The following is a 27,391-nucleotide window of genomic DNA, read 5'->3' as shown; positions in this document are numbered from 1 at the left end:
TGGTGAAATAAATACTCAAAATAAAATTCTAGATAAATATCAGTTGAACCAATTATCACAGATTTCCCCCACCTCCGCTTCTAAATTTCAGTATTTATACATTTATTTTAAATTGTATCAATTGCTTCCATTTGTTTCAAATTAATTTTTCTCTTCATATTTAACTAAATATGAAGAGAAAAATGTAATATTTAAAAAACATTACAGACATCTAAAGCATAATATTGCTTTTAGGTAATTACAAAATTTATCTAACTTTCCAATAGTTTTAAAATATTAATATCTTGGGGATTTTTTTACTATATGTTAATCTGAAATTTAAAAGTCATAGAATCATAAAGAATTACAAACTGTTTATAATAAATGAAAGTGAAAAAATAAGGACTTGAAGTAGTAAGAAAATAGAATGGACTTAGGTCTTATAGCAAATGATAGTAGTATTTAAGATCATTTTATGTTTTCTTTTTCTGAAGTTAGATCTTTTTTTGAGTTACATTTTCATTCTGCTCAAATTTCTGTCTCTATGCAAATTTGTACTTCTACACTGATAAGCAGATATGCTGAAATGTTATCAACTGACAGATTAATTCTTAGATCCTTGTATTAAGTTCTTTGCCTTATTAACTTTTTACTCATTTATTCCTTCATACTGATTTCTCATATTACATATCAGCTTGTTCTACTATATATTTTATTCTCTTCACATGCAATGCAAGTTCTCATTCTAAATATGTACATTTTAATGTGATGTCAGAATGCTGTTCCCATTTAAAAAATGACAAACACCAACACATGCATCTTTAAATGAAGGTGTCATCTATGTAATATATTGCTTCAATGCAAAATGATAAGACCATGAGATTTATTTTATTTTGAATCCTTCTGATGAGGTTATTCAAATGACCATTTGGGCAAACTTAGTCTTTCTACTTAAAAAGAGAATATGATAGAGAAATAACTCAAACATGAATTAGTTATTTCTGAAATTTTCCATTTAATATTTTCAAACTGCAGTTGACTGCAGTTAAAGTGAAACCCTGGAAAGTGAAACAGTGGATAAGGGAGGACTGCTGTAATGGTTTTATAAAGGTGGGGGCTGATCGAACATGCTTCCTTGCTGATGGGAATGATTCTGTAAAGTAGGAAAAGTCAGTGACGCAGGGGGGCGGGTACCATCCAGGAACAGTGACAGGTGGATCCAATGTACAAGTGGAGCAGTTTGTTTTAGGTAGAAGGGCAAGGATTTCATCCATTTTAACAGGTAACTGTCTGAATTACTTTATTTTGAACCACACAGTACTATTTAGAGAAGTAGAATTAATTTGACATAATCTCTCAATGCTAAATTAGAACATCTAGAGATTATGAGCTGAATGGGTTTCACTTCGTTTTCATACCAATGTGACTATTAAGTTATGTGGGGCCGTTCATCAGAACTCTAACACCCTTTCTCCAATAGAGTGCATGATTGAGTTTAGAAAAGGAAACCACTAAGAATCATTGAAAGTGTATGGTTCAGGTAAAATTTCTTGTTGGTTTGTCCATTCCCTTAGGAATCTTCTGACCTTTGTTTAACCCAATGTAATTCTTATATTCAAATCTCATACGAGTCAGGACATTAGGGCCTTAAACTGAATTACCAAGATAAGCAAACTTGCTTATTAAAATAATAAACTTGAACATTATCTTTAAAATAGCAACACCCCACCATAAAATTTAATGTGTGTGTGCGTGCGTATCCCCTGGTAAAGCAATCTGAGACTCCTCCTGCGAACCTGTAACTTCAAGGTCTTGCTGTGTTATGAGGCTAGTTAATGTGAGAAATTCACCTCTTGGTAAAATTGCTTAAAATTAATTTCCAAGTCCCCCTCCTACTTTGCCACCTATGTTGACTTCCTTCTCATCAAACGTGAAATGCATGGCCCCATACAGTTAGTAAAGAGAAGTAGCAGTTCTCTAAGTGAGCCTGCACCTACCTGCCATACTCCCATCTAGTTGTGTGCAGTCTAATCTGTCACCTGAACCTGATAGGTGTAATTGGAACCTCACCCCAAGGGGTTTATCCAAGTCTAGAGGGAGAATCAAAGTAGTCTAATAGCTGTTACTCTGGGGGTGAAATTAACAGTGGACCACAAGAAACAGAAGTCTGTGAAACCAAGTGGCATAGCCCACCCCTTTATTCAGCCCATTCCTAACAAACTAACTGCCTCTGAACATAGTTAGCCCAGAGACAATTTCATGTCGCTCACAGTTTATTTCTTTATTCAGGAAACTTCTGTGTTACACCTGATGTTTGCCAGATACATTGCTAGATACTGGGCATGCATCAGTTTATGACTGTTTTTGCTGTCACAGATGTCACCCTCTAGCAGCAGAGATACGTTTGAAAAAAAGTAATGACAGTAGGTATCAAAAATGCTGTAATGTGAGCATGAACACAAGCCAGGGAAGCACAGATGAATCGTGATTATTTGTACTTGGGAAGATTGGGTAGGGCTCCATAGAGCAAGAGGCCTTTGAGCTAGAAAGACACTGTGGAATTAGAATACACTACAGATTTTTACAAAAACTTCTGGCAGAAAAATCCTCCAAATTTGCCACGGTATGAATTGAAGTATGCAGTAGAGGTGTTGCTCATCTCCCTTTTTGACTACATGTAGAATAAGACTGAACATATTGGCTGGATAAAGAAATACATTTATGTATGCATGTATTTTCAAAATGGAAGAAATAATATTGTTTTATCACTATAAGAAGCTGGAAGTTTTCTATCTTAGTTTTAGCATTCATACTTAGTATTCTGATTGAGGCATCATTTTTTTATGCCAATGGGTTGGAAACAAAATAAATTTATATATTATATGTTCATTTAGGGACATTGACCAAAATTTCTAAAGCACTGTGAAGGGAGATTTTAAAAAACATTTCATCTGCATACCAATGAAAAGTAAGCCTGTTTTCTTCCCCTTTCTCATGTGGTTTTATTAGTGATATCGAATTTAATGACTCTTCAGCCCCTTTTTTGCTGTCGTTTTATGACTTCAGATCCATATATGCTGATTTAGCTTTGAAAGCAACTTGAGAGGAAAAGGAAATTGCATTCTAACAGATTCTCCTTATGTTGATATCAATTATTTTTTCCTGCTTATATTCTTCAATGAACAGTGCTTTTGTGAAACCTAAAGCTAAGGAAGCCTGACGTACCAGCAACATTTCTGTTCTAGGTCAGCTGCCTTGCGTCTAGGGACAGTTTCATGGGTGTGTCCCATGCAGTCAAGGTCATACAGGGCTTTGCTCTTAGAAGGGCCCTGCACTTGGCTTCCTGCTCTGCTGCCTCCATCTTTAAATTCTGAGTACTCTTGGGCCAGGCACCCGTGATTTCACTTCTCACAGGGCCGTGCAGATTATATAGCCAGCCCTGCTTGCATCGAGACGGAAAACATTAATGTCTACGTTTTGGTATATATAAACCAACACTTCTACAATAATGAAAGCCTCTTAACAATTACTTTATGCACCCTCTTTCTCCTCCAGGAAGTAAGCCATCCTGAGCCCCTTACATGCCCCTCATTGTGACTTGTGATATCTGCTTGTTACTGTCAGCTGGGTTGTGATTAGTGGTTTCTTTTCGGTCCTCCCTTTCCTGTTGACTCACTCACTGTACTTCTGTTCTGTCTCTTTACTTGACTTTTAGGTCACTGCTCTTTCCTCATATTCTTCCCACCTTACTAGTAGCTCCTTCTCAGTCTCTTTTACTGGTTCCTCCTTTTCCCCTCCACCCCTAAAATAAGGATGCACCAGGGGTCAGGCTGTGCCAACTTCATTTCTGAACTCATCTGGCCTCCTGGTTTCCACAACATCTATATGCCAACCGTTCCCAAATTTGTATCTGTTCACGTGCATCTCTACTTGGGAGTCTGATAGACATCTCCAACTTGAAATGTCCATACTGAATTCCTGAACTTGCCCCTCAAATGTCTTCTATCCAGTCTTCCCGATTTCAGCGGATAGATTTCTGTTCCAGTTGTTAGGTAAAAAATAATAATTATTTCGATATTGTCTTTCATATTCAGGTTGTTGGGAAATCTTGGTTCTGTGTTCAAAATATAGAATCTGAATCTGACTGCCTATAACAAGTTCTTTGTAGCTACAGTTATCAGTCTGTGTGTATGTTTTTGTTTTTGTTGTTGTTGTTGTTTTAGCATAACAGTCAGGGTATTCCCATTTAAATAAATCAGAAGTCTTTGGTGGCTCTCTAATTCAGAATAAAAGCCACAGTCCTCAAAATGTTTTTTTTGTAATATATATATTTTTATTGATTTCAGAGAGGAAGGGGGCGGGGAGAGAGAGAGAGAGAGAGAGAGAGAGAGAGAGAGAGAGAGAGAGAGAGAGAGAGAAAGAGAGAAGAAAGAGAGAGAGCGAGAGAGAGAGAGAGCGAGAGAAACATTAATGATGAGAATCATTGATTGCCTGCTTCCTACATGCCTCCTACTGGGGATCCAGCCGGCAACCCGGGCATGTGGCATGTTTCCTGACGGGGAATCAACCTGCATGACCTTCTGGTTCATAGGTTAATGCTCAACTGCCGAGCCACACTGGCAGGGCCTCAAAATGGTTGTTAAGATACTGTATGATCTGACCTACTTCCTATTCACACCTTGCTCACCTCATTTTTGCTCTTTTATCTTCTTACAACCTAGTTTCAGCCACTCTGGTCTCTTGTATGCCTTCAGTCACAGCTGTCTTTTTTGCCTGGAATTCTCTTTGCATAATATCCACATGGTTAACTCCACCGTTTTCAAATATTTGCTCTATGACACTTTCCCAATGAATCCTATTCATACTTCTTGAAATTGTAACCCCCATCCCAGCATTTGTAATCTCTTTTAACCTATTCTATTTTTTACAGTATTTATCATCTTCTTATATAATTATTTATTTTCTGTTGTGTCTTTGTCTATGCCTGGGGGTTTAGATGCCCAAGAAATATTTGTTGAATGTTGAATGAATGAAATATACCCAAAGATAACACGTCCTTTGGTATAAATGTTCCTTTTTATTTCTCTTTAATCCCTTTTTTTCTTATTCATGCTTGAAAGCATATCACATTTTGATAATATTTCTAGTTTAAAGAGCTGAATCTTTAATAAAGGTAATAGCTGACCAAAAATGTAAGCAACAATATTTTCTCAAGAGCTAGACATAATTTCAATTACATGACATACTTGAAGTTGTAAGAAAATTAATAAACACCATTATACTTTATGCTTTAATACTGCAGTCAACTAAGAGGTTATCTTTTACCTGCCTTAATACTGCCTAAGTTATCAAACCAAGAGATAGATTTTTATATGAGCAGAAAGGAACTAGTATGTGTTGATTGTTGAGATAGTATTTAAAATATACCTTTTTATGCTGGAAACTGCCAGATTCTCCCAGCGTTTTGCTTCTCTCTTATTTAGAAATTTGACATTTGAAAACTTGATGATTTATGATTCCTAACAAACCTAGGGAGTAGCTTAAACACATGTTCTCTCTCATTCAGTAACTATGTTGGCATATATTACAGTTTATAAATAAATCTATCTTCAGAGATGTTATTGAAGTAGAACATCGAGAAAAGTTTTATGATTGTTATAGATAATAAAAGTGTGCTTCTAAAAATATTTGTAATTCTTAATAATACTGTTCTTATAATTTGTTAAGGATAAATTAGATGATAAATAAACTTGATTTCATCTGGTATTCCTGTCTTAAAAGTATAATTTTTCATTATGAAAATAATAATATAGATTTTTTCCAAAAACATGTCCATAATTTTACCACTGTAACACAAGCATTTTTATTTTGCATTATTTCCTTTTTGCATATTTGCCTTTCACTCAATTTTAACAGAGTATATAGGTTTTATATCCTGTCTTTTTTACTTAGATGTATGCCATGCCTATTTCTTCATATTGCAATATAGTCATTATTACAATAATTTTTCAAGGTTACATAATAGTCTCTAGTGTAGCCTTACCTAGTGAACCTAAATGTTTTCCAGGTGTTAGGTATTTAAGTTGGTTTCAATTTTTATTAATCATAAATAATGTTACAATGAAAAGTGTTGTATTTGGAACTATTTTTTTGTGGATTATTTTCTTAGGATATATTCCCAAAGCTGAAATTCTTGTTTCACATAATATGTACATAGTAATGGCTCTTGATATATTGCCAACCTACTTTCCCAAATGATTGAACTAATTTTCTGCCTCCAGCAACATATGAAAGTGAAGTTTCACTGTTTCCTTGCCTATGATTTCTCATTTTTGTGCCTCTTTCTGGTGAATGTTGTATTTTTTGCATTAATATGCTTGTATTTCATATCAATATGGGAATTTAGAGAGCAGGTTTAGGATGTCAGATGTCTGACTCAAATTTCTCTACCAAAAAGAAGTGGTAAACTGATTAGATGTTTTGATTTAGTTGAACAGTTGAACCTAGAGGAATAGGGAAAAAGTGGTCCATTGTTGTTGAACTGGTCAGTTGAAGAAATTTGCTATTTATAGCAAATTAAGTATGTGTGATGTAATCTGGCTATTTTTACCAAGAGATTTACATTACTATTTTATTCTGGTGCAGATTGGTTCACTACATTTATTTGTTGGCTATCTAAAAATCGAAAGTTACATAAGAGTTTTGCAATTCAGTTTTATGCTTAACAAACACTATGACTTAATCTTGGAGGATCACATAACTCTATTTTTCTCATTAAGAAATAATTTGTCTCTTGGAAGAGTTAAATTCAGTTGTTACTGCTAATGAAGGGATGGATACTGGTATTGGTCATCCAAACTAGATAAAACAGCTAGAACTGGTATTGGTCATCCAAACTATAGATAAAACAGCTAGAACTTTCCTCTAAGTGTAACTGCACAGAGGCCGAGGAGAGAAATTCAGTTTCAGAGAATGATGGTAAGATATTAGATTAGCATGTTTTAATAGCTAGTTATTCTACAGCACTGAATAGCTTTAAAATCTGTTTAAATTCACTGTCTTACCTGTGCAGTTAAGTGGAACGAGAGATTTTGTTACTAACATGCAGAGTAGTTATGGGCAAACCCAAGGACTCATGGTAGCTAAGGGTGTACCTACAAGGTACCTACTGAGCTATAACACAAGGATTTGGGTTGCAAGTTTCTATCTGGTTTTACTACACTACAAAAAGAAACTTAAATGTCTCTTTGTTCTTTTATACACAAACTGGAGGCTCGATGCACAAAATTCATGCAAGAATGGGCCTCCCTTCCCCTGAATGCTGGCACTGGCTTCCCTCCCAGCCCTGGGTGGCACCTGGGACCCGGGCTTCCCTCTGGCTGCTGGCAGGCACCCGGGACCGAGGCTTCCCTCCTAGCCCCTGCTTCGTCCAGAAGGTCTTCCGGAAGGACGTCCAGTCTAGTTAGCATATTACACTTTTATTTTTATAGATCCATTGAATTTCCATTCTACCCTCTGGGGCATAGATGTGAGTCTTCAGAGAGGTTCAGTTTTATGAAGGAGCCAGGTCTGCGCAAAGGCCAGGACATGTCTGTGTGCTGAATGCTCAGAAAAGCAGATGCCAAGTGTTGTAGAAGCATAGAGGAAGGAGGGCTGACTGCAGGGAAGCCAGGTGATGTTTATACCAAGGTGAGGTGGTATTGGAGCTGGCTCCCTGAAGGTCAGGAAGGATGACCCTAGTGTATCTCTTTGACTTTGAACAGTGAGCATCGGTGACATGGCTAAGAAAGCACACAGATATTGTTTCCTGAGAAATAACCTTTTCTGTGAAGAGCTGTACGGAGATGACAACTTCTCTGCTCTCCTGCTCAAAGTTATTTCATGCTGATTTCTTCTACAGGTCAGCTTTATTTGAGCTGCTCCCATTCCCCAGTTTTCTTCCTTTTCCCCCGTTTTTTTATTTCAAGTCAGTTTAGTTATTTCTTCATTCATTCACCCAACAGATATATGTCTTGAGTGTTGCAATCTAAATAATAAGGAGCCAGCCATTGGAGATTTGACGCAAAAGTGTTCAGAGTTGAAAAGGCCACGAGGCAGGAAAAAACTTGGCATACTCTAGGAAGGGAATTAAAACCTCTGAGGCTAGAAATTAGGGTGTGCTGGTAGTTGAGGTTGGAGAGCAAAGAAGGTCCAGCTCTCGGTTGGAAGTTTAGAATTTATCCTAAGTGCAGCACATTGGAGTGTTTCAGGCAGGAGAACAAAAGGATCTGATTTATCTATCATTTTAATATCTAGAAATCGTTAAGAAAAGGGCATCCCAGTGGATTTTGGCACTTGATATACAGACAGTTTGGGTGATGGCTTTAGAGTAAAGAAAGAAGAGGAGATGGGTGTAATTTAAAGGAGAGAGAATGACACCGGGACTTAGTACACACCTGCATATTCACATTTCCGGATGGCAGGTTGCCAGTTTAGGACTGCAGAGGATGGCACTGACTCCCCTCCTTGGTCCAGGTTCCCTCAGACCCTGCTTTCACATTGAGAACCTTGCAGGATCCTGTCCATTTCAGTGCTGACAGGCATAACTGATGTATCAAGACCATTTGCTGGGCTGATGCCATGTTCATGGTGAAAACAAGGAGCTGCTGATTGACTTGTGAGACTTTCTGACTTAAGCCACAGCAGTCACTTCTTTATACCTTCTTATCCCTTAATCCCCTGCTCTTCCCACTAAATTGTGGCAGCTGGGAGAAATGTTCCCAGGCCTTCAGGCACTTAAGAGTTGAATGAGGAGTGATTTTCTCTGCTGTCTGGCAAGTGATAGGAACCAAAGAGCACCCTGAGTTTGAAAGGGACAGAGAAGTGGCCGGAAAGGTGGGCTCTGCTAAAGCTTGGGCTCATAGAAATCATCGCGAAGGAAAACTGATTTTTAGTAGTTAACTTCTCGTGTTTGAATCAGGTCTTCATTAAGCTGACATCCCAGGGCTTCGTTTGGTTTGCATGAGCATGCAGATGTTACTTTTACCAGAGAAAACAATGAGACACTAGATTACCTCATCTCTATTTTGTTTACTTGAATTGCTTTCCCCCTTACTACCTTTAATCTAATTCCAATTTCTTTTTCATTAGCAGTTCACATATTTCTTTAACAGATAGCTTGCAGCCCCCTCCGCCTCCCTCCCTCGCCTGTATATTTCCTTAGTGCTCTATTTATACCCCTCTCAAAGGTTTGTGGCACTTTCTATATCCTCACTAGCATTATTTTTTCCTCTCTAATATAAATTCCTTGAGAGTTAGGATCATGGCTTACTAATTGCTGTCTTCTCTTATGCCTAGCATATTTCCTTACAGATTATATGAATTGTTTTGACATTTTTGTTTTGGTGGAAATCTTTGTTGGAAAATTCTGTTATGCTCTCATGCCACCTTAGAAAGGGAGAGAAGTTGAATATTTTCTTATGGCCATGGGACAGTCATGGTGCTCTCCATTTATTAGTCTTGACTCTTGAGATATCTGAGACTATATTCCCTTATATGAAACTTTTAAATATAGTTTAAATTTAATTTTTAGAAATTGTTTTGTATCCTCCTCCTTGTTAAACGGATTCTAGTCTGTTGCTTATAGACAAAGCTTCATTTTACATGTATTTGCCTGCAGGAGGCTTGAGGCTCTTTCCACGTAGGTACTAGAAATGGGAAATGCATAAGCTTTGTGACAGGTTGCCACACACAGCACTTTTAGGTCAATGGCCAAGGCTTGAGTCCACAAGGGAGCTAGACGTCAGCTGTATGGTAATCTGTCCTCAAATACCACTGTCTTTGAGATGCCTTTGTGAGCGCTTATATGAAATATTAGTAACCCCGACACCCGTGCTAACCTTCTCTTTCCCTCTGATTCTGTGTGGTAGATGCTACCATAAGGAACCATGCTTCTCCGTACCTAGCCCCCTGTGCAGGGGATCGGCGCTGTTCCCCTCGAGGGAGTCAGTATAACATTGGGAGGTGGTGGAAGTGATGTGCGAATTCTAGAACTGCACTGACTTATATGGTAACCTTCAGCCACATGTGACCATTTGTACTTAAATGAAATCAATTACAATTAGGTAAAATTTAAAGTTTAGTTTCTCAGTTGTACTAGTCATATTTCAAGTTCAAAATAGCACAGGCAACTAGTGGTTACCATATTGGACAGCATAGTTTTAAAGCATATCTATCACTGCAGAAGGTTTCATTGGGCAGAGCTGTTCCAGAACCTGTCTGCAGAGATCTTGCAGCTTTTACTCTGCCCTTTGGGAGCACTAATTACTGTGCTTTAAACAAGCCCAAATCCAGCCTATTGGGCAATTTGAAACCAGGTAGAGGAAAATGAGCTGCTCCAGCCAGACATGTGAGTGAGGCCATCTTGGGCTTCTACTCCATTCAAGCCACAGATGGAGTAACCTCTGCTGGCACCAGCCGGGTTGCTGGTCAAATTGCCAGCCAGCTCATAGAATCATGAAAAATAAATCATGATTGTTTTAAGCCAATAATTTTAGATGGGCTTGATACACAAGAGTGAAAATGGATATAACCTTCAATATAATCACTGCAATAGTTTTGAAATTATTGGAAACTATGCCCTATGCAGTTATGTCATGATTAGGATGTGGTAAAAAGGGGACAGATGGAATGAGCTCATACCACTTTTTTTTATAGTTAGATCAGTTCCTTATTTATTTAGGGAGAGAAAATAATATTTGCTATTAATAAAATAACGGCCAACCGCAAAATGAAATACGTAGTGCTTATTAGCTGACAGGTGATAGGAGAAAACTAACTTTGTTTCTGAAAATTATTCACCAATAATTTGCAAAGTAGATAGTTCAAAAAAATCCAGAGCTACCTTGAATGCAATAGTTATTCTAATTTAGGATAATAAGATTTGGGAACTTTGGGATATTTTGCTTGGCCACATTTTGTGATTTTACATAGTATTTAATTCTGAAAGCATTCCTTTTTTATTCATTATTTCCCAAGCACATTTTCAGTAATATCCTATATAATGAAAGGCTAATATGCAAATTGACTGAGAGGTGGAATGACCGATCGCTATGATGCGCACTGACCACTAGGGGGCAGATGCTCAATGCAGAAGCTGCCCCCTGGTGGTCAGTGTGCTCCCACAGGGGGAGTGCCGCTCAGCCAGAAGCAGGGCTTATGTGAGAGGGCGCAGGCCAGGCTGAGGGAACCCCACCCCCACCCCCCCCCCAACCCCAGTGCATGAATTCCATGCACCAGGCCTCGTGTGTGTGTGTGTGTGTGTGTGTGTGTGTGTGTGTGTGTGTACCCACACACACACACACACACACATCTAGGCAGGCATTGAGAAGAACTTCAAATGATTGAAACGTGAGCCTTACTGTGGAAGAATTGACACTATATTAGGATGAGTTCTGTTAGGAATACAAAATGTTCTGGAAACACTAATATATGGGATGGAAACACACTAAACATATGGGATGAGTTATTACTTTGCAGGTGAGTGGGGATAAGGTTAAAAAAATAAATAAATTACCTACAGCACTTTTTCAGAGAAAGAACATAATTATTTTAATAACAATTTTGTGATATTATTCACATAACATAAAATTCATGCCTTTTAAATGTACAGCAAAGTGGCTTTTAGTATATGTCCAGAGTCACATTACCATCATCACAATCTAGTTTTAGAACAATTTTATTATCCCAAAAAGAAACTCTATACCCATGACCAGTGACGCCCTCATCTCCCCTCCTATCTTCCAGTCCTAAGTAACCGCTAATCTACTTTTTGTCTCTATGCACTTACTTACCTATTTCCACATTTTGTAGTAATGGGCATTTATGTCTGTTTTTTTTTCACTTAGCAGGATGTTTTCAAGATTCATCCATGTTGTAGCATGTATCAGTATTTCATTTTTATTGCTGAATAAGATTCCAGTATATGGATATACTACATTTTATTCACCCATTCACCAACTGGTGGATATTTAGGTTGTGCCCACATTTTGGCTATTATGAATAATAATGCTGTGAGCATTCATGTACAAGTTTTTATGTGGACATATACTTTCAGTTCTTTTGGGCATATACCCTAGGATTGGGATTGCTGGGTCATATGGTAACTCTATGTTTAACATTTTAAGGAATTACCACATTGTTTTTCAAAGTGGCTGTACCATTTCATCATTCCACCTGCAGCATATGAGGGTTCCAACTTCTTTACATCCTCGCCAATACTTGTTATTATCTGAAAACAGAATTGTTTTGAATGAAAATAAAAAGTCATTAAAATAGGAAAAATTCCAATTAGATTATGTTATACTCACTTAAGGCAGCCTATATATGTCACGTGACATCAGAACCTACAGCTGAATGCCACTTTGTAGCTCTGTATACAAAACAACTCTGTTGGAGTCTAATTATCTTATCATTAATGTTCACCAGGTGCTTAGGAAATGCTGTTTTTATTTCATGTCTAATTGAGAGGTTAAGGATGCTGAAGCGATTGTATGTGTAATGCTGTTGAAAGTTAAGCCCTTTTCTGACATGCAATTAAATATAATGGAAATTGAATCACAAAATTAAATTTGCAAAATAGAGTATGCACAGATATTATTAAATGTATGCTGTCCTCTCGGACATTTGGCTATTAAGTCGGCATTGGTGCTACAGCCCCACATTTTTCCTTACCTGGCATGGTTCCCACCTGCCCACACTTGCCTCCTCTACTTCCATACCTTGGCACATCAAAGGAGTTCATGAGACAGTTCCTGACAATGGCCCGTGGAGAGCAGATTGTTTTATGAAGTGCTGGCGTTTAATGTGGTCAGGAAGGAAAATCGGATTCTCCAGTGCTGTGCAGCTTTCTCAGACTCAGATTTGTTTTTCAAAAATCCAGGAGACCTGACAATTATAGTGTAAAATCGAAGATGCAAGTCTGACAGTCACTCCCCCACCCCTTGTCCAGCTGGTCAGTGGCTTCCCAGCGCCCACCTCTCCTAACTCGGCTGATGCTGCTCTATCTGTAGTAAATATTTGTCGTTCCCTGAATGCTCACTGTCACACTCTCTTATTCTTCTGCTAGTGTCTAGGTTCCTCTGTTGGGAGCACCCTTGTCTCTCTGCACAACTCAATAGAGGCACCACCTTCACCAGGAAGCATTTCAGAGCCACCTAAGCTCTGCTAGGTCCCAAGGCATCGATGTGGGTGCCTTTTTCACTGCGGTGAACAAAAACAGAAAAGGGCCTTGGCCTTGTGGAGATTACATTTTATCTGAAAAAGACAGAAAATAAACAATAAACATAACTAAATACCTGCCTTGCAGAGTACAAGATGATAGGTGTAGGAAATACACCAATGGTGCGGCATAGTGATGGGCATGGGACAGGTAGTGGAAAGGTGGAATGCTCCATTAAATGAGGTGGGTGGGTGGCCTTGCTGAGAAGGCCTCATGGGATGAGGGATCTGCCTTGTGATATCTTGGAAAGAGCTTCCCAGGCAGAGCCAACTGCCAGCCAGTGAAATGATCCACGGTGAGAGCATTTGAGTGAAATTGATAAAATTCTAGCCATCAAGGAAGTTGACCAGTCAGTTTTCCCCAGTATTTTTTCTGTAGACAAATATATTTTTCCATTTGGATTTTTGAAATTCTAAAGAGTCTGAAGACAAATCTCTTTTTGCCCCCCCCCCACCCCCCCCGCCACCCCGCCTTACACTCCTACCCAATGCACGCTTTGAGGACTAGTACTAATCTAGAGCTCCCAGTCAGAACTCCTGTACTCCTCAGTTCTGTGCGTCGTATCTTCTTTCTCCACCATAAGATCTGGATTCATCCTCTGTGGAATATATGCCCCATAATCGCTGCCTTGGGACCAGTCCTGCTTTTGTTCTTCCTTTTCTGCACCACATTCCTTTATGTTCTGGCTTCTCTTAGCTTTTCACTTCCTTCCATATCATCACCTGGTGTTTCCTGGGTTTTCATTTATGCCAAGTCTCTAAATACTGTCCTTGAATCCTCCTATCCTATTTGATAAACCAGAGTGAGGTGTTCTTCTAGCTGCTTCTAGCAGCTTGTGCTCAGTGGGTGCATTCCTGGTCCTTCCCTTTCAAAAAGAAGGAATCTAGCGAAGCCCTTGAACACCATTTAAAAAACCTTTGCTGTTCCCACCTGTAATGGTTAGGACTGGGTTTGGGAGATAAATACTCTTGGCCACTAAAATGTTTAGAGACACTTCTGCCACATTTCTGACTGTTTTTCACTGCTATCTTTTAGGCAACATGTTTTCTCATGTCCTCATTTTAGATTTCCAGTTGGTTTTGGAAGTAAACACTAGGGATATTTTCATTCATCTGGAGCTTCTTGCTCTAATAGTAATCTATGTTGAAGGAATAATGGACTCAAGACCTATAAATGTGTGTGTGTGTGTGTGTGTGTGTGTGTATAGATAGATAGAGAGATAAATAGATAGATATTTCTGGATCACAAATATATTTTCTTCTGTGTGTGTGTGTGTGTGTGTCTCCTTTATTTCTGTACATCAAAAACTTTAAATGTCTGAAGATCTTCTTGTTTTCCTGGAGTGTTACACCTTGGGACTTCTTCACAACCTGCACTTCTTAAATAGAGATGGTGGAGGTTTTGTTGCTTTCCCCCCCAACATAGTTATTTCATGCTCATGGGCGATAATTGATCTGGAGTTAATTGACTAGTGCTTGCTTCATGGTCAGTCTTTGCTTATATATATCTATATAATAGGAAGGACACGTTATCTATGGATTTTAGAGAAAGTTTTATTTCATCTTATATCCTGTACATTATTACTGTGTCTAAATTGTGAGTAGCTGTTCACTTTTATTCTTTTAATTTAAATTTTTAAACAAAGTCACAATTGTACATAATGTAAAAGTAAAAAATACCGACAATGGTTATCACAGAAAAACAGCATCTGTCACGCCATCTCGGCGCCCCCTCCCCAGCTCTTCTTAGCCCTCCCCACCTGTGATGGCCTTTTTAATTTCATTACCAATGTTTTCTGGTGTTTCACTCCAGTTTTTCACATCAGATGAATATTCTGGCATCTTTAGATTTTTACTTTTTATTTACTGTGGAAAATGAGGATATAGCCTAAAAATACCTCATTGTCCCAATATAGTTATGTCAAATGCTATGTTGTATTCAGAAGGAAAGATTGTATTGATTCTAAAATACTACTAGAGTGTAATATTTTAGAAAGTGAAAAAATGAATTTTCATAATGTGTTGACAAGGAACTTCATTTAAAGCAAAATATTAGAGCCAGGAGGTGTGTATGTGCATAATTTAAGAGGATAACAATACTAACAATAATTTTGACTTAGGTATAGTATTAAAATAGCACATAAGAAAATCTTCACTTATTCTTATCTTGCAGTAGTCATGGGCTGAGTTTTATTGTTTTTAAATTCTAGTAAATTAGAGTTTTAGTCACCAAACATTTTACAGGAGCAGGGTGAAAGTTTAACCCTACCTAAAAGAATAAAAGTACTGAAGACGGACTTTTCTGAGAATCATAGATTTGCATGAAAAACCTTATGGGGGAAAATTGAAATTGCCTCAGCATGAGAAATGGAACATATTTTAAGATAATTGGAGACTGTCTTTTATGTGTTCTCTGGTTTAGTTTTGATTCCGTGTACTTTAATTTGTTTCAATCTCTTAATTTGGTTCTTCATATATCCTAAAGAATGTAAACACTTCTGAGAATCTCATTACTACTTGTGAAATTGCCTTCTTCTGTACCACTAGGTATAATATTTTGTCAGTCTTATTAGAAAAAAAGTGTTTTAGAACAGGCTATTATATTTCAGCAATAAGACCTAAAAGTACATTTTGTGTAAGCTTAGTACGCTGTCATAATTCCTTGTGAAATGGTTTTGTTTTGTTTTTGCATTTTTAAGTTCTACAGGAATCACCTTTTTGCTTTTATTCATGTGTAATCATTCATATATGTAAAATTTATATTTTTCACTTCTAACTTTGCTTGAATGCTGGTAATTAGTCATTCCTGTGACAAGTGTGGTGGGAAGTCTAATGTAAGATGTTCCATTACTTGCTGAACACATTAGTTTACAGATTCAACTTCTGCTTCTCTTTGCAAAGGCACTGAGGCGTGAGTTAAAGGAGAAGGAATATTCTGTCCTGAATGCAATAGACCAAGCTCGCGTTTTCCTGGCTGATCAGCCGATTGAGGCCCCCGAAGAACCAAGAAGAAACCTACAATCAAAACCAGGTGAGACTGGTTTCCTTCGTCCACCATGAAAACACATGTGAGGAGCACAAATAACCCCAATCCAGTAGGAAATGCCCCTAGAGCACTTCAGGGCCTGACGTTATTTCAGGATTGGACATTACATTTTTTTATTCTGGAAATAACTGAATCAAATTTTATTATTTAACAAATGTCTAGCTTCTTAAATGACTTTATACCTCAACATTATTTTTTTCAAAAGAAAACTACAGAAAATTCGATTTATTAAAAAACACATTGAAACTAAAAGTAATTTCTTTAAGAAATAAAAATGTGCATGTCTTATATATCAACAAATTACGTAGTAAATAATTGCAAGTAGAAAATGGTATTTAAATACAGTAGTACATGTATGAAATATTTAAAATCTATAGAGATTGTTATAAACTTGTATTTTTCAAGATTACTTTTTAAAATAAGACATTAAAGTGCCTTTCGGTTACAAGCACCTGACAGACTTTACTTAATTTAAAAATAAGAACCTGTACTATTTATGCACTTTGGTTTAAAATGGAAATAGTAACTACCTTACTAGCAAATAGCAATAAATCGCATAAATGTTGGTGCCAGCATATGTACTTATCATGATACTTCACTGTTGGCAATAAAAGCATTTTGATGCATTTTTTAAAAATAAACCCGCCATTCAAAATAGTTCTCAGTCACTCACTTCACATAGTGAAAGCAGACCTAAGCGTCGGCCCCCTGCTGTGTCCCGCAGTGCGATTCAAGAGCATTTCTTACTTGTAAGGGAAGTACATTTGGAAAAGGCTCCCTTTGACTGCAGCTGGAACTGGACCAGGCCTTTGGACAGGTAGCCGCTTTCCCACTCAGCCTTTCTCAGGGAAGTTCTGCTTCAATCTGAATAAGTTTCCCAAGGCCGTGAAGACCCTGACCCTTTTAAGTCTAGTTTTGTATGTGTGTCTGTGGGACACGTGTGCAGCAGCACACTTACTGTCTTTTTTAGCATTAGCTTTTATTTTCTGCTGTGGTAACACTGTCTTCCCAGTCAGCCTACTGGGGACCTAAGTCAGTGTCAAGTCTCCACCTTTTGGCAACCCCACAGTCTCTATCTGTGAAGAATTGTTATTTCTAGCTGTGAAGAATTATTTCCTCTGAGTACTCAGTTACATATGAATCATGCACACACATGCCATATACATGTGAGTGATGCACACACAGACATGTACATAGTAGGTGCTTACTGCATAGCTGTTGCATGAATGGATGCCTGAGCTGAGCACTCTTGGGTATGGTAGGAAGTGATTAGGTTCAGGGCAGAGGGATGCCCACGCTGGGCAGGACCAGCAGAAGCAGCAGCACAGCAGTGAGGGCTGTGCATCTGGTAGTCAGTCAGCCTAACCTGGGAGTCAAGGGCTTGTGCCTGGAACGGAGGTGAGGAGCTTGTATGTGCTGTCTGGTTCAGATTACAGAGGCCCTGGAAAGTGCAACAGAATATTCCAAGTTAATACAGCAAGAAAAAAGGTGCTGTTGTAGTTGCATTTTTTTTTTAAGCGTGGAAGGAAAAATGAGAAGTTTACTGTCTCTCCTTATCTAATTGAGAGCATACCTTAAATCTGCTTTTCTCATCTCCTTGCTTCTCCCACACTTTGCAGAGAACAGAGGAAGCATTTTTATAATAAGCTACTTCATAGCAGTAAGCAAGTGTTATTATGTCACTAACGCTTCACTTTGCTATAAATTTTCCTCCTCGACGGTCAGTTTAAGGAGTTAGAAAACACACATTGCTTTTTAAGTTCTTATTTTGCTATTACACTCTAGATGTTCCTAAGCCCCATTTTCACATACTCTATCTGATAGGCAAGGAAAAAAAATCATGTCACTTTATGACTTTTTAAGTTTTATTTTCTTTTTACGATGGGCAATTTCCATACTTTCTCCTTTCCTGGAGATATACATATATATATATGTATATATATATAATGCTGGCTGATTTTACCTGATGTTAAAAGTAAATGAAAGAAAATTATCCATAATAGATTTTATACTTCTGTTGTTTACCATGGCTCCGTGCCACTGCTATCAGAAATAGAGAGCATTTGAACATTAGTTACCTTGTGTAACGCTGAGTAAAGCACTCATTGTTGGAGGGGATAGAGTGGGGAGAAATCATATCATGGTTAGTTTTAAAATCTTCACCCAAGGATATTTTTTCCTTTGATTTCTAGAGAGAGTGGGAGGGAGAGAAGAGAGAGAGATGAAAGGGAGGGAGGAAGGGGAGAGGGAAAGAGAAAGAGAGAGAAAAATCAAGGTGAGAGAGATACATTTATTGGTTGCTTCCTGCATGCACCACTACCAGGGCTGGGGAACCTGCAACAAAGGTACGTGCCCTTGACTGGGCATAGAACCCAAAACCCTTCAGTTCGAGGGTCAGTGCTCTAACCACTGATCCAAACTGGCTAGGGTTCATAGTATGATTTTTACAATTCTTTTTCATAAGCATTTGTTTACTGAGTACACTCTGTGTACTGTGCCACATGGGCACACCAAAATGGAGTCATCTCTTTATTTTTAAATAACTATTCCAGAAAAGACTTCTCTCCATGATTTTTCTTTCCCAATGTCTTTATTCTTCCAGCTTCTTCATTTTGTTCTATTATCGATTTTAGTATCATATGTATATTTATATTTTTTAATGGTAGCCTGTGGAGTTTGGGGTCATTACTGAGTAGCACAAGTATGAGCTGTTGACTGAAAAATACTATAAAAAACAAGCAAACTATTTCAACTAAATGATTAGTTGCTGACAAAGAATCTCATCAGGTATGGTTTGCTAGATATTTTCTTTCCCCCCTAGTTTTACAGACATGTGATTGATTTGTAAAGTTGTATAAGTTTAAAGGTATATGGCAACACTTAATGCATTTGAATTTGTTTTTCATTTTATTTTAATCACCTCTCATCATTATTTATATTGATCTTGTGCTTATTTTTTTATGTTTTTATTTATTTCAGAGAGGGGAAGGAAGAGGGAGAGGGATAGAAACATCAATGATGAGAGAGAATAATTGTTCGGCTGCCTCCTGCATGCCCCTACCGAGGATGGAGCCTGTAACCCCGGCATGTGCCCTGAATGGAAAGCAAAATGTGAACTCTTGGTTCATGCGTCAATGCTCAACCACTGAGCCACACCGACCAGGCTGTTCTTAAACCACTTTCTTATTCTCCTAACTATCTTAATGAGTTGGGCAGATCATAGAGTATGGCTTCTTTTGAAAAAATAAAAACAGAAGTCGAAAAAAATATTGTGCTGCTGACCAAGATCATCAGCTGAAGTAGGGTAGATCCAGGAACAGCACTAATCCTTGTTGGTGAGCTTCTTAACCCCCAGGTTTGGGCTGGCTTCTACCTCCTCCCTTCATTTTGATCTCTCGCCCTCTGCTCATTGGCCACTGACCTCCTAGCTCCTTCTTACTTTCAGTGTCAAGAACTTCTTAAACCTGCACAAATGTTTCTTGGCTTCTCCCATGTTCTTCCAAACTCCCTTGCTATTTTCAACCCTAAATTTGAATTCCTTTGAAAACCACACAACTGTATATTGATGGTAGCTAGCAAGACATCTGTGGGACCCAACCACAGTAGGCCTTAGCCCATTCCTGACCCCAAACCTCTTGTGTATATCAAGTAATAATGTGCCTTCTTAACTGTTCATTGCCTACAGCTCAAGTTAAAAGTCAAATTTGCACAAGGGAGTTAGAGACTCAGGTCTGCATCCCTCTCTCCACACCACATATAGAGTAGGCAGGTGCATATGCCAGTGCAGGTGCCACGCGTGCCTGTGCACACACATTTTATGATTTGAAGTTAAGGTATTGGCTGCTAAATAAAACTGCTAATGCTTTAACAAGATAAGTCACCTCTAATAGTGTTTAGAAAACCGTACAATTCATTGTAGATGTAGATGTAGGAAAGCGCTTTTACTCTGTTTGGCTTTTGATTTTAAGACAAAAAGTTTGCATTATTTTGTTCATAAATTTCCCCTTAGTCTTCATTAACATGTATTCCAGTCCAGGCTTTACTATGACTATTATTTTATTCCAGGCTGTCTGACTGTTATTTCTTTTTAGCATGGTGTAGTTGATTGGTTTACTTTGCTTCATTTCAATCATAGAATATTACTTTAGTGTGGTCATGCTTTTATAGTTGTGTGTAATGTGTATAGTTGTGTATGGGTTTATTTATCCACAACTTCATATAGGTGTATATGGTTGTACCTATGATAACTGGTTACTAGTGATCATCTTTTCAGATAAAATAGTATATATGGGTTATTGTTTCTCCTCTTTGATCTTTGATAGCTGGCTGTGTGTATTTAGTGGTAGTTAATATTTTAATTCAGGGCATACTGTTTTAATCATTAAATATTTAACTATTAAATGTTTAATTAATAAATGTGCATGATATTTTAGAAAGCCAATTATTAGGACTACTTTTATCCTATGTGAAATCTCATATGTTTTATGGTATAACAAGTAATAAATGACATTTTTCAGTCTACTATGTCAATCCATTTTATGCCAGTATTAGCAAACTTGTGCATATAAAATGTCATGATCATTAAACGAGTAAAAATATGAAATCATAAAGTTTAGTAGCAGTTACATTTATACTGATTCTCAGTATAACTTAAGGTTATATTAAAAAGATAGCAGTAATTATTTCCTTATATCTCATTAAATGAGACCAAGTGACACTTAACCTAAATATTTAGGCTAGTAAATCTAATGGGTATTTTTTCACACTGCATTTTTTGTCTTACTAATAACAGATTTATTAATTAGAATCCCATTTATTGTGAATGACAGACACCATCATTCTGTAATCATGGGCACACAGGGAATGTATTAACCCCCATAACCAAATTACAGTAAGGGCAAGGGCACAGCTGGCCACAACGACAGGAGTGCCACCCAGAAGCCTTCTCTCCATGTCTTTCCTTCTGCCTCTTTCCACGGGTTTTCAGTGTCTTAGCTTTCCTATCACCATCTGCCTCACACCCTCATACCAGGGAGGTAGAGCCCTTGTTTTGCATCCAGCACATTCCAGGGCAGGGCTCTGACTTACAGCCTGAGGAGTGTGGAGCTCAGGGTCTGGTGGGATTGGCAGACCCCCCTGTATGAGCATAATGTTAGATGGGGGAAGAATCAACACCCAGAAAGGAAGAGAGAAGAGAGAAGTGTTTGTAAACATAGATGTTCACAAGCCAACATTGATCCCACGCTACGGTGTGGCAGGCATTGTGCTGACACCTCACCTGCCTTGATTCCTGTAATTATCATAGCAACTCTTTGAGGTGGGAGTACTCTTACCACCCATTGGTAGGATGAGAAAACTGAGTCTTTGAGAGGTTTGAAGGATACTGTCACCCATGTGACAGATTTGAAACACCAACTCAGGCTTGTCACTAAACCTGCTGCTCTTAACCATAGTATACTAACTTAATTATCCCAATTATCATAAATGCTTCTAGATATTCAATAGAAATACGGTTTTATTTTCTATATTTTTCTACTTAAAAATTATAAAATAATGAAATTTTTACCCCTGGCCAGATGGCTCAGTTGGTTGGAGCATCATCCTGTGCACCAAAAGGTTGTGGGTTTGATTCCCATGCCTAGGTTGCAGATTCTATCCCAGATCAATGTTTCTCTCTCTCTCTCTCTCTCTCTCTCTCTCTCTCTCTCTCTCTCTCTCTCTCTCTCTCTTTTTTTCCTCTTCTTCTTTCTCTACAATCAATAAAATATATCCTCGGGTAAGGATAAAAATATGAATAATAATAATTAAATGTCCATAACTCTTTGCCTTGCCCTTTACTGTTGCTTTTTCCTTAATGAAATATCAGGTTGCTTAGTAGAATGACGTACCAATTTACTTATTTCCTGGCACCAAGGGAAAAGGAGTGTAGACAGTATTAGACTTTGTCTTTTCAATTTTCACATAAAAACTTGGAAGATTAATTGCTTTCCGGCCTATAGACCAAGACAATAATTTAATTAGCTCCTTAAGTCCAAATTAGATTAGTAAAGTTGTAATGTGTGAAAAAGCACAGAAAAATATAATGTTGCTTTTCTCCCCTAGTGTTCTTAACTACAGAGCAGCAATGTGTTTCTTCCCAATTTAAAGTTCTACAAATATGGATATCTGTAACGAATCTAGTCTTCAACGTAATATAATGAGCCAGCTCAGTAAGCCCATTGATTGAGTAAAAATTTCAAAATGTTTGGGCCTACTAATGAATACCATAGTAATGAAATTGGATTTAAAGAAAGAAATCAACATTCTTGATGAAAAATGATATGATAACAAAGACTGGTTTGATGGACACAACATTTTATATTAATTGTTCACATCTGTTATGTTCTCTAATCATAGTTACAACCATCCATAAATCACATTTGTTTAATAAAAAAGATGGTAATAATTTACATGTATGTATTACATTGTTATCAACATCTGGGATGTTCTTTTCAGCTTTAAACATAAAGAATAGGGGGATACTAATCTCTTTTAATGTTGTGTATTTATTTTGTTGTTCCTCTTAAAATATGGAATCTTCAAGAGTGACTTAGAGGGTTTGCCACATTAAACTTATTTTGGCAGTTTATAAATATGAGACATAACTTAAGTTCTTTTATAATAATGGCTAAGCTTGGAAATAATGGAAAGCTCAGGACTTCTTTTGTAGCTTGATCAATTGGCTGGTATATCCCACAGGGAAGCAGCCTGGGGAGAGATGGGCAGCAATGTAGCAAGAAATGGAAGACTTTTAATCTATGACTCTTGCCCTTTGATTCTGGAAGGAGAAAGGGGAAAATTTATTTTTTTAAGTCAATAATATTGTACATTTATTCAACAATTACTTATTGAATGCCGACCATGTGCCAGGTGATATTCTAGATAGATCCTGAGGATGAAGCAGTGAACAAAACATCCTTGCCTTCTGGGAACTTACCTTCCCAGCTTCCCTTCTTCCCTTTCAGCATCACTCCCCTGCCCTCAGTGATCTGCCCCCCACTGTCCAGCACAGATCCCTGACTTGAATAAATTATAAAACTACCATTAGAGTGAGGATACTCAGGGAATATTCAGTTACAGAAAATTGAAAGCTGGATCTTAGGTTGCTTAGCTAGGTCTGTTCCAGGGCCTCTCAGCTGTTATTGCTCCTTTCTTTAGAGGTTAATCTTCTTAATAGTCTGTTCCTTCTTCCTCAGCTCCATGCTGAGTCTGATTACTTTGTCCCTCTTTACAGGAGCAGTGTAACTTGTAAGTATTTGGCCTCTGTTTCTACCTTCATTAAGTTCTGGTCAGAACTGCTGTTTATCTCATTCCATAGTGTGATTTGTATTCCTATTTCCTCTCCACCCCCTGACACCTCCCCCGCACCCCACCAAATTAATACCTAGCATTTTGGTATTGTGGAAAACGTTCTTTACTTTGGAGTTTTCTTTTTCCTAAATGCAACTGTTCATATTCACCCCCGCCGTTCCCCCGCCCCCCACACACACACACACAAGGGATTTGAGAAGTTCCTTGGCAGCTGGATGGATCCATATAATTTCTCTCATATCCCTGCTGAAAGATTTGGGCTACACATTAGCAGGTTAATGTACTTTGACTAGTCTCTTAGTATTGTCATCTTTATAATTTATTAGATGGATGTAATTAGAAGCATGAAAATAATCAACTAATGGTACTTGATGATGTACTTGTAATCAGGTTCATAAAGAATTGTTGTCATTTGTCACCATACAGAATAGGCAATGGACAGGATCCTCTTAAACACTGATTATTTCAAATAAATTAAGTTGATCTTAATCATGTAATCAGAAGAAATTTTAAAAAGAATTTATTTCCCATTATTTTAATCAGAAGCATCTTTTGGTAATGAAGAAGGAGAGAAAGAGGAGCAGGAGAAATAGAGGGGAGTAAAAAGAGAGGGAGTGAGAGAAAGCAAGTCAAATGGAGTCTCTAGAGAAATGGGGATGCATTGTTTGTGCCCTTGAATTATTATTTGTTAATTAACCTGGTTTGCTATGTGAAAATCTCTATAGATGTCTAAACTTCCCAGACTTAATAATATAATAATAAAAGAAATGAAATCAATTAACTCTTTTGAGGTCCTACTGTGGCCAGGCATATGCACATATAGATATATAGCTTCATAGATATTAACTGAGGTTCAAAGAGGTAAGGGGCCTATCTATGATGACATAACTAGTTAGTATTGGAACTAGCATATGATGTTCTAATCTTTTCTTGTCTAAATTGTCCAGCAGTGAGGAGCTACTCTGGAGAATTTTTTTTTCTATATGTGTTTTTCTATATTTGTTTTCCTTAATATTTTCTTTTCATCTTATGGTGAAATACAACTGTAAGAATATCATGCATGTAAAAAACAACAACCAATAGTACAAACAAGATAGTTGAAATTACCATACTTGAAATACTTTTTAAAGCATTCTCTTTCACAGTATAACATTTTTTTTAATAAATGCTTTACATGGGTGTGAGGAGGAGAAAGAAAAAATAAGTAGGAATGGTTCCACTTAAAATTATGAAGTTGTGCATTCTCAATAGAGACTAAAGCTAAAAATCCCATTCAACTGAACTCAATTCATTAATTATATATTGAGAACAACCATGTCTAGATTAAGGCCTGCAAAACCAAGACGGAAGGAAATGAAAGATGAATGACATAAAGCTTTAATATCTATAGAATAAAAAGTCACAATGGAGAAAATAGTTGTCAGTACCATAATTGAGAAAGAAAATACAATAAATATGGGACATCTTTATTACAAACAACATGGGGCTGGCTCTAATAGATTTCATAGGAGAAATGCACACTTGTGTTTTTTTAATTAAAAAAATTATATATATATATATATGTATATATATATATATATATATATATATATATATATATTTGCATAAACACACAAAGGGAGATGTTTTTCCCCCCTCTACTATTAAGATTTCTTAAGGAAGCTCTGCCTTTCTTATATAATTGAATTTTAGAGGTAAAAGTGTCTGTAGGTGTAAAATGTTTTCCCAGCATGAGAAAATAGGGGTCCCACCTGATACAGCTGGGAAAAGCAGGTCATGAAGCTTGCTTCAGAGTGAAGGTCAAGGTGGGGGCAAGGCTAATGACAAATCCTAGTCTCTGCTCCTGGTCCAAGTTGGTTTTTCACCTGTATTACAGTGAGTCGTATTATGGTCTTTCTCCTCAAGATATAAAGGCGAGTGTGATGTAAATACCATCCAACTGATCTGCAAAGTTGAAGGATAAAGATAATTGGGCCAGAGAGCAAACTTCAGGATTGATTATTCCTTTCTCCTCTCTTCTTTTACTTTTTCTTTTTTAAAAGTATGTTTTTATTGATTTCAGAGAGGATGGGAGAGGGAGAGAAACATCAATGATGAGGAAGAATCATTGAGTGGCTGCCTCCTGCATGACCCCTACCGGGGATCCAGGTGGCAACCCGGGTGTGTGCCCTGCCCAGAGATCACACCGTCAGGCTCGGCCACTGAGACTCTGCAGCTGGGCTCTTTGTTCTTCTTTCTCATCTTCCTTCTTCCTAAAAGGTACTCTCCTTTGGATATCTTCGTAACACAATAAAAACTGCTATTTTAAAGTATGTACATATACAATAAATGTAGTAATAGTTGCAATATATTATTACACATATAATACAAATATAAGAATATAAATATAGAAATTAAATGAGATTCCGTTCTCAAAATTTGGTCCTGCAAATGGGAAGGCCTGAAAGGAGGAGGATGGGAAAATGAAACAAAATACTTCCCCTTCAAAGAATACACACACATATACACAAAACACACACATGCACAATAAGGAATAGGAGAGTGACATAGGAAAAGTGCTGCTGGTCTGAGAATTGTCAGTACATTTATTTAGTTTTATCCTACTATTTCCTCTGTCTCTGGGGTTAGCCTCTATTACTGCCTTTTCAAATGCAAAATAGATTTCTTTGCTCTCTGGCCTTCAGTGTCAGTGGCTCTGTTGTGGGTGGGAATGACACAACTCACTGGAGTGGAAATCCTCTGTTGAGTGTCAGCAGTAGGAACCAGAGTAATCAATTTATAAGCTGTGACCTGGTAACACATTACATTCACTCTTGCTGCCCTTCACCCTTGACCAACTTAGTCAGAATCTTTTAATCCTTTGGGGTAGGTACCCTGGGGATCAGCATTTAAAAGCAGACAAAACAAACTCTCAGATGGTTTCTAATATGTCACCAGTATTCAGAACCACAGCTCAAGAAGATCCTTACCACAAAATATCTATTCACAAAATTTGAAGCAAACTTTGTTCTTTGATTTTTGAAGAACGAGAGGATTTTAACATGTAATTATTTATTTTTATCTTTTCTGCTATTCTGCTGTTTTGATTTAAAAAAATTTTTATTTTCTTACTCCAGATTGTCATAAATTGATATTTCAAATATTGCTTCATATTACCTGTTTCACAAATGCCCTGGGAAGTTTTTGTTTGATTAGGGACCACACTCTGTTCTTGGTTTAAAGTCTTCATTAAACTGAGTTTGTTGCCCTGGCTAGTGTGATTCAGTTGATTGGAGCATCCTCCTATATACCAAAAGGTGAAGGCTCAATTCCTGGTAAGGGCACATACACAGGTTGCAGGTTTGATCCCTGGTCAGACGTGTAGGAGGCAACCGATCAATGATGTTTCTCTCTCTCTCTCTTTCTCTCTCTCTCCCTCCCTCTCTCCTTCCCTCCCTCCCCTCTCTATAAAGTTAATGATAATAATAATAATAATAATATATATATATATGTATGTATATATATAAAAGCCTAATATGCTAAGTGTCCAACCAATCAGTAGACCATTCAGTCGACTGCTTCACCAATTGCTATGACATGCACTGACCACCAGAGGACAGACACTCCAACCAGTAGGTTAGCTTGCTGCTAGGGTGTAGCTGATCAGGTCTGGGCGAGATGGGCAGGACATGTCCTGGAGCCAACCTCCTGTGGTCCTTCCCCAGCCTCTACAATATTTCTTTTAATTAATTTCCTTTCAATGTGCACGAATTCATGTAC

The 27,391-nt window shown here is 37.6% G+C and overlaps 1 protein-coding gene across 1 annotated transcript in view; it reads left to right on the top strand.

Moving 5' to 3' along the window:
* Positions 1–27,391, top strand: part of UTRN (utrophin) — a 445,898-nt gene that overhangs the window by 322,271 nt on the left and 96,236 nt on the right. Inside the window, exon 55 of the mRNA XM_081094315.1 lies at positions 16,138–16,267. Coding sequence (XP_080950441.1) covers positions 16,138–16,267 — 130 coding nt within the window. The remainder of the gene's footprint in view (positions 1–16,137; positions 16,268–27,391) is intronic.

Source organism: Myotis nattereri (genome assembly GCF_964212035.1).
Source record: "Myotis nattereri genome assembly, chromosome: 6".
NCBI lineage: Eukaryota > Metazoa > Chordata > Mammalia > Chiroptera > Vespertilionidae > Myotis > Myotis nattereri.
The sequence above is the reverse complement of the archived record's forward strand: the minus strand, read 5'-3'. Positions and strand labels throughout refer to the sequence as shown.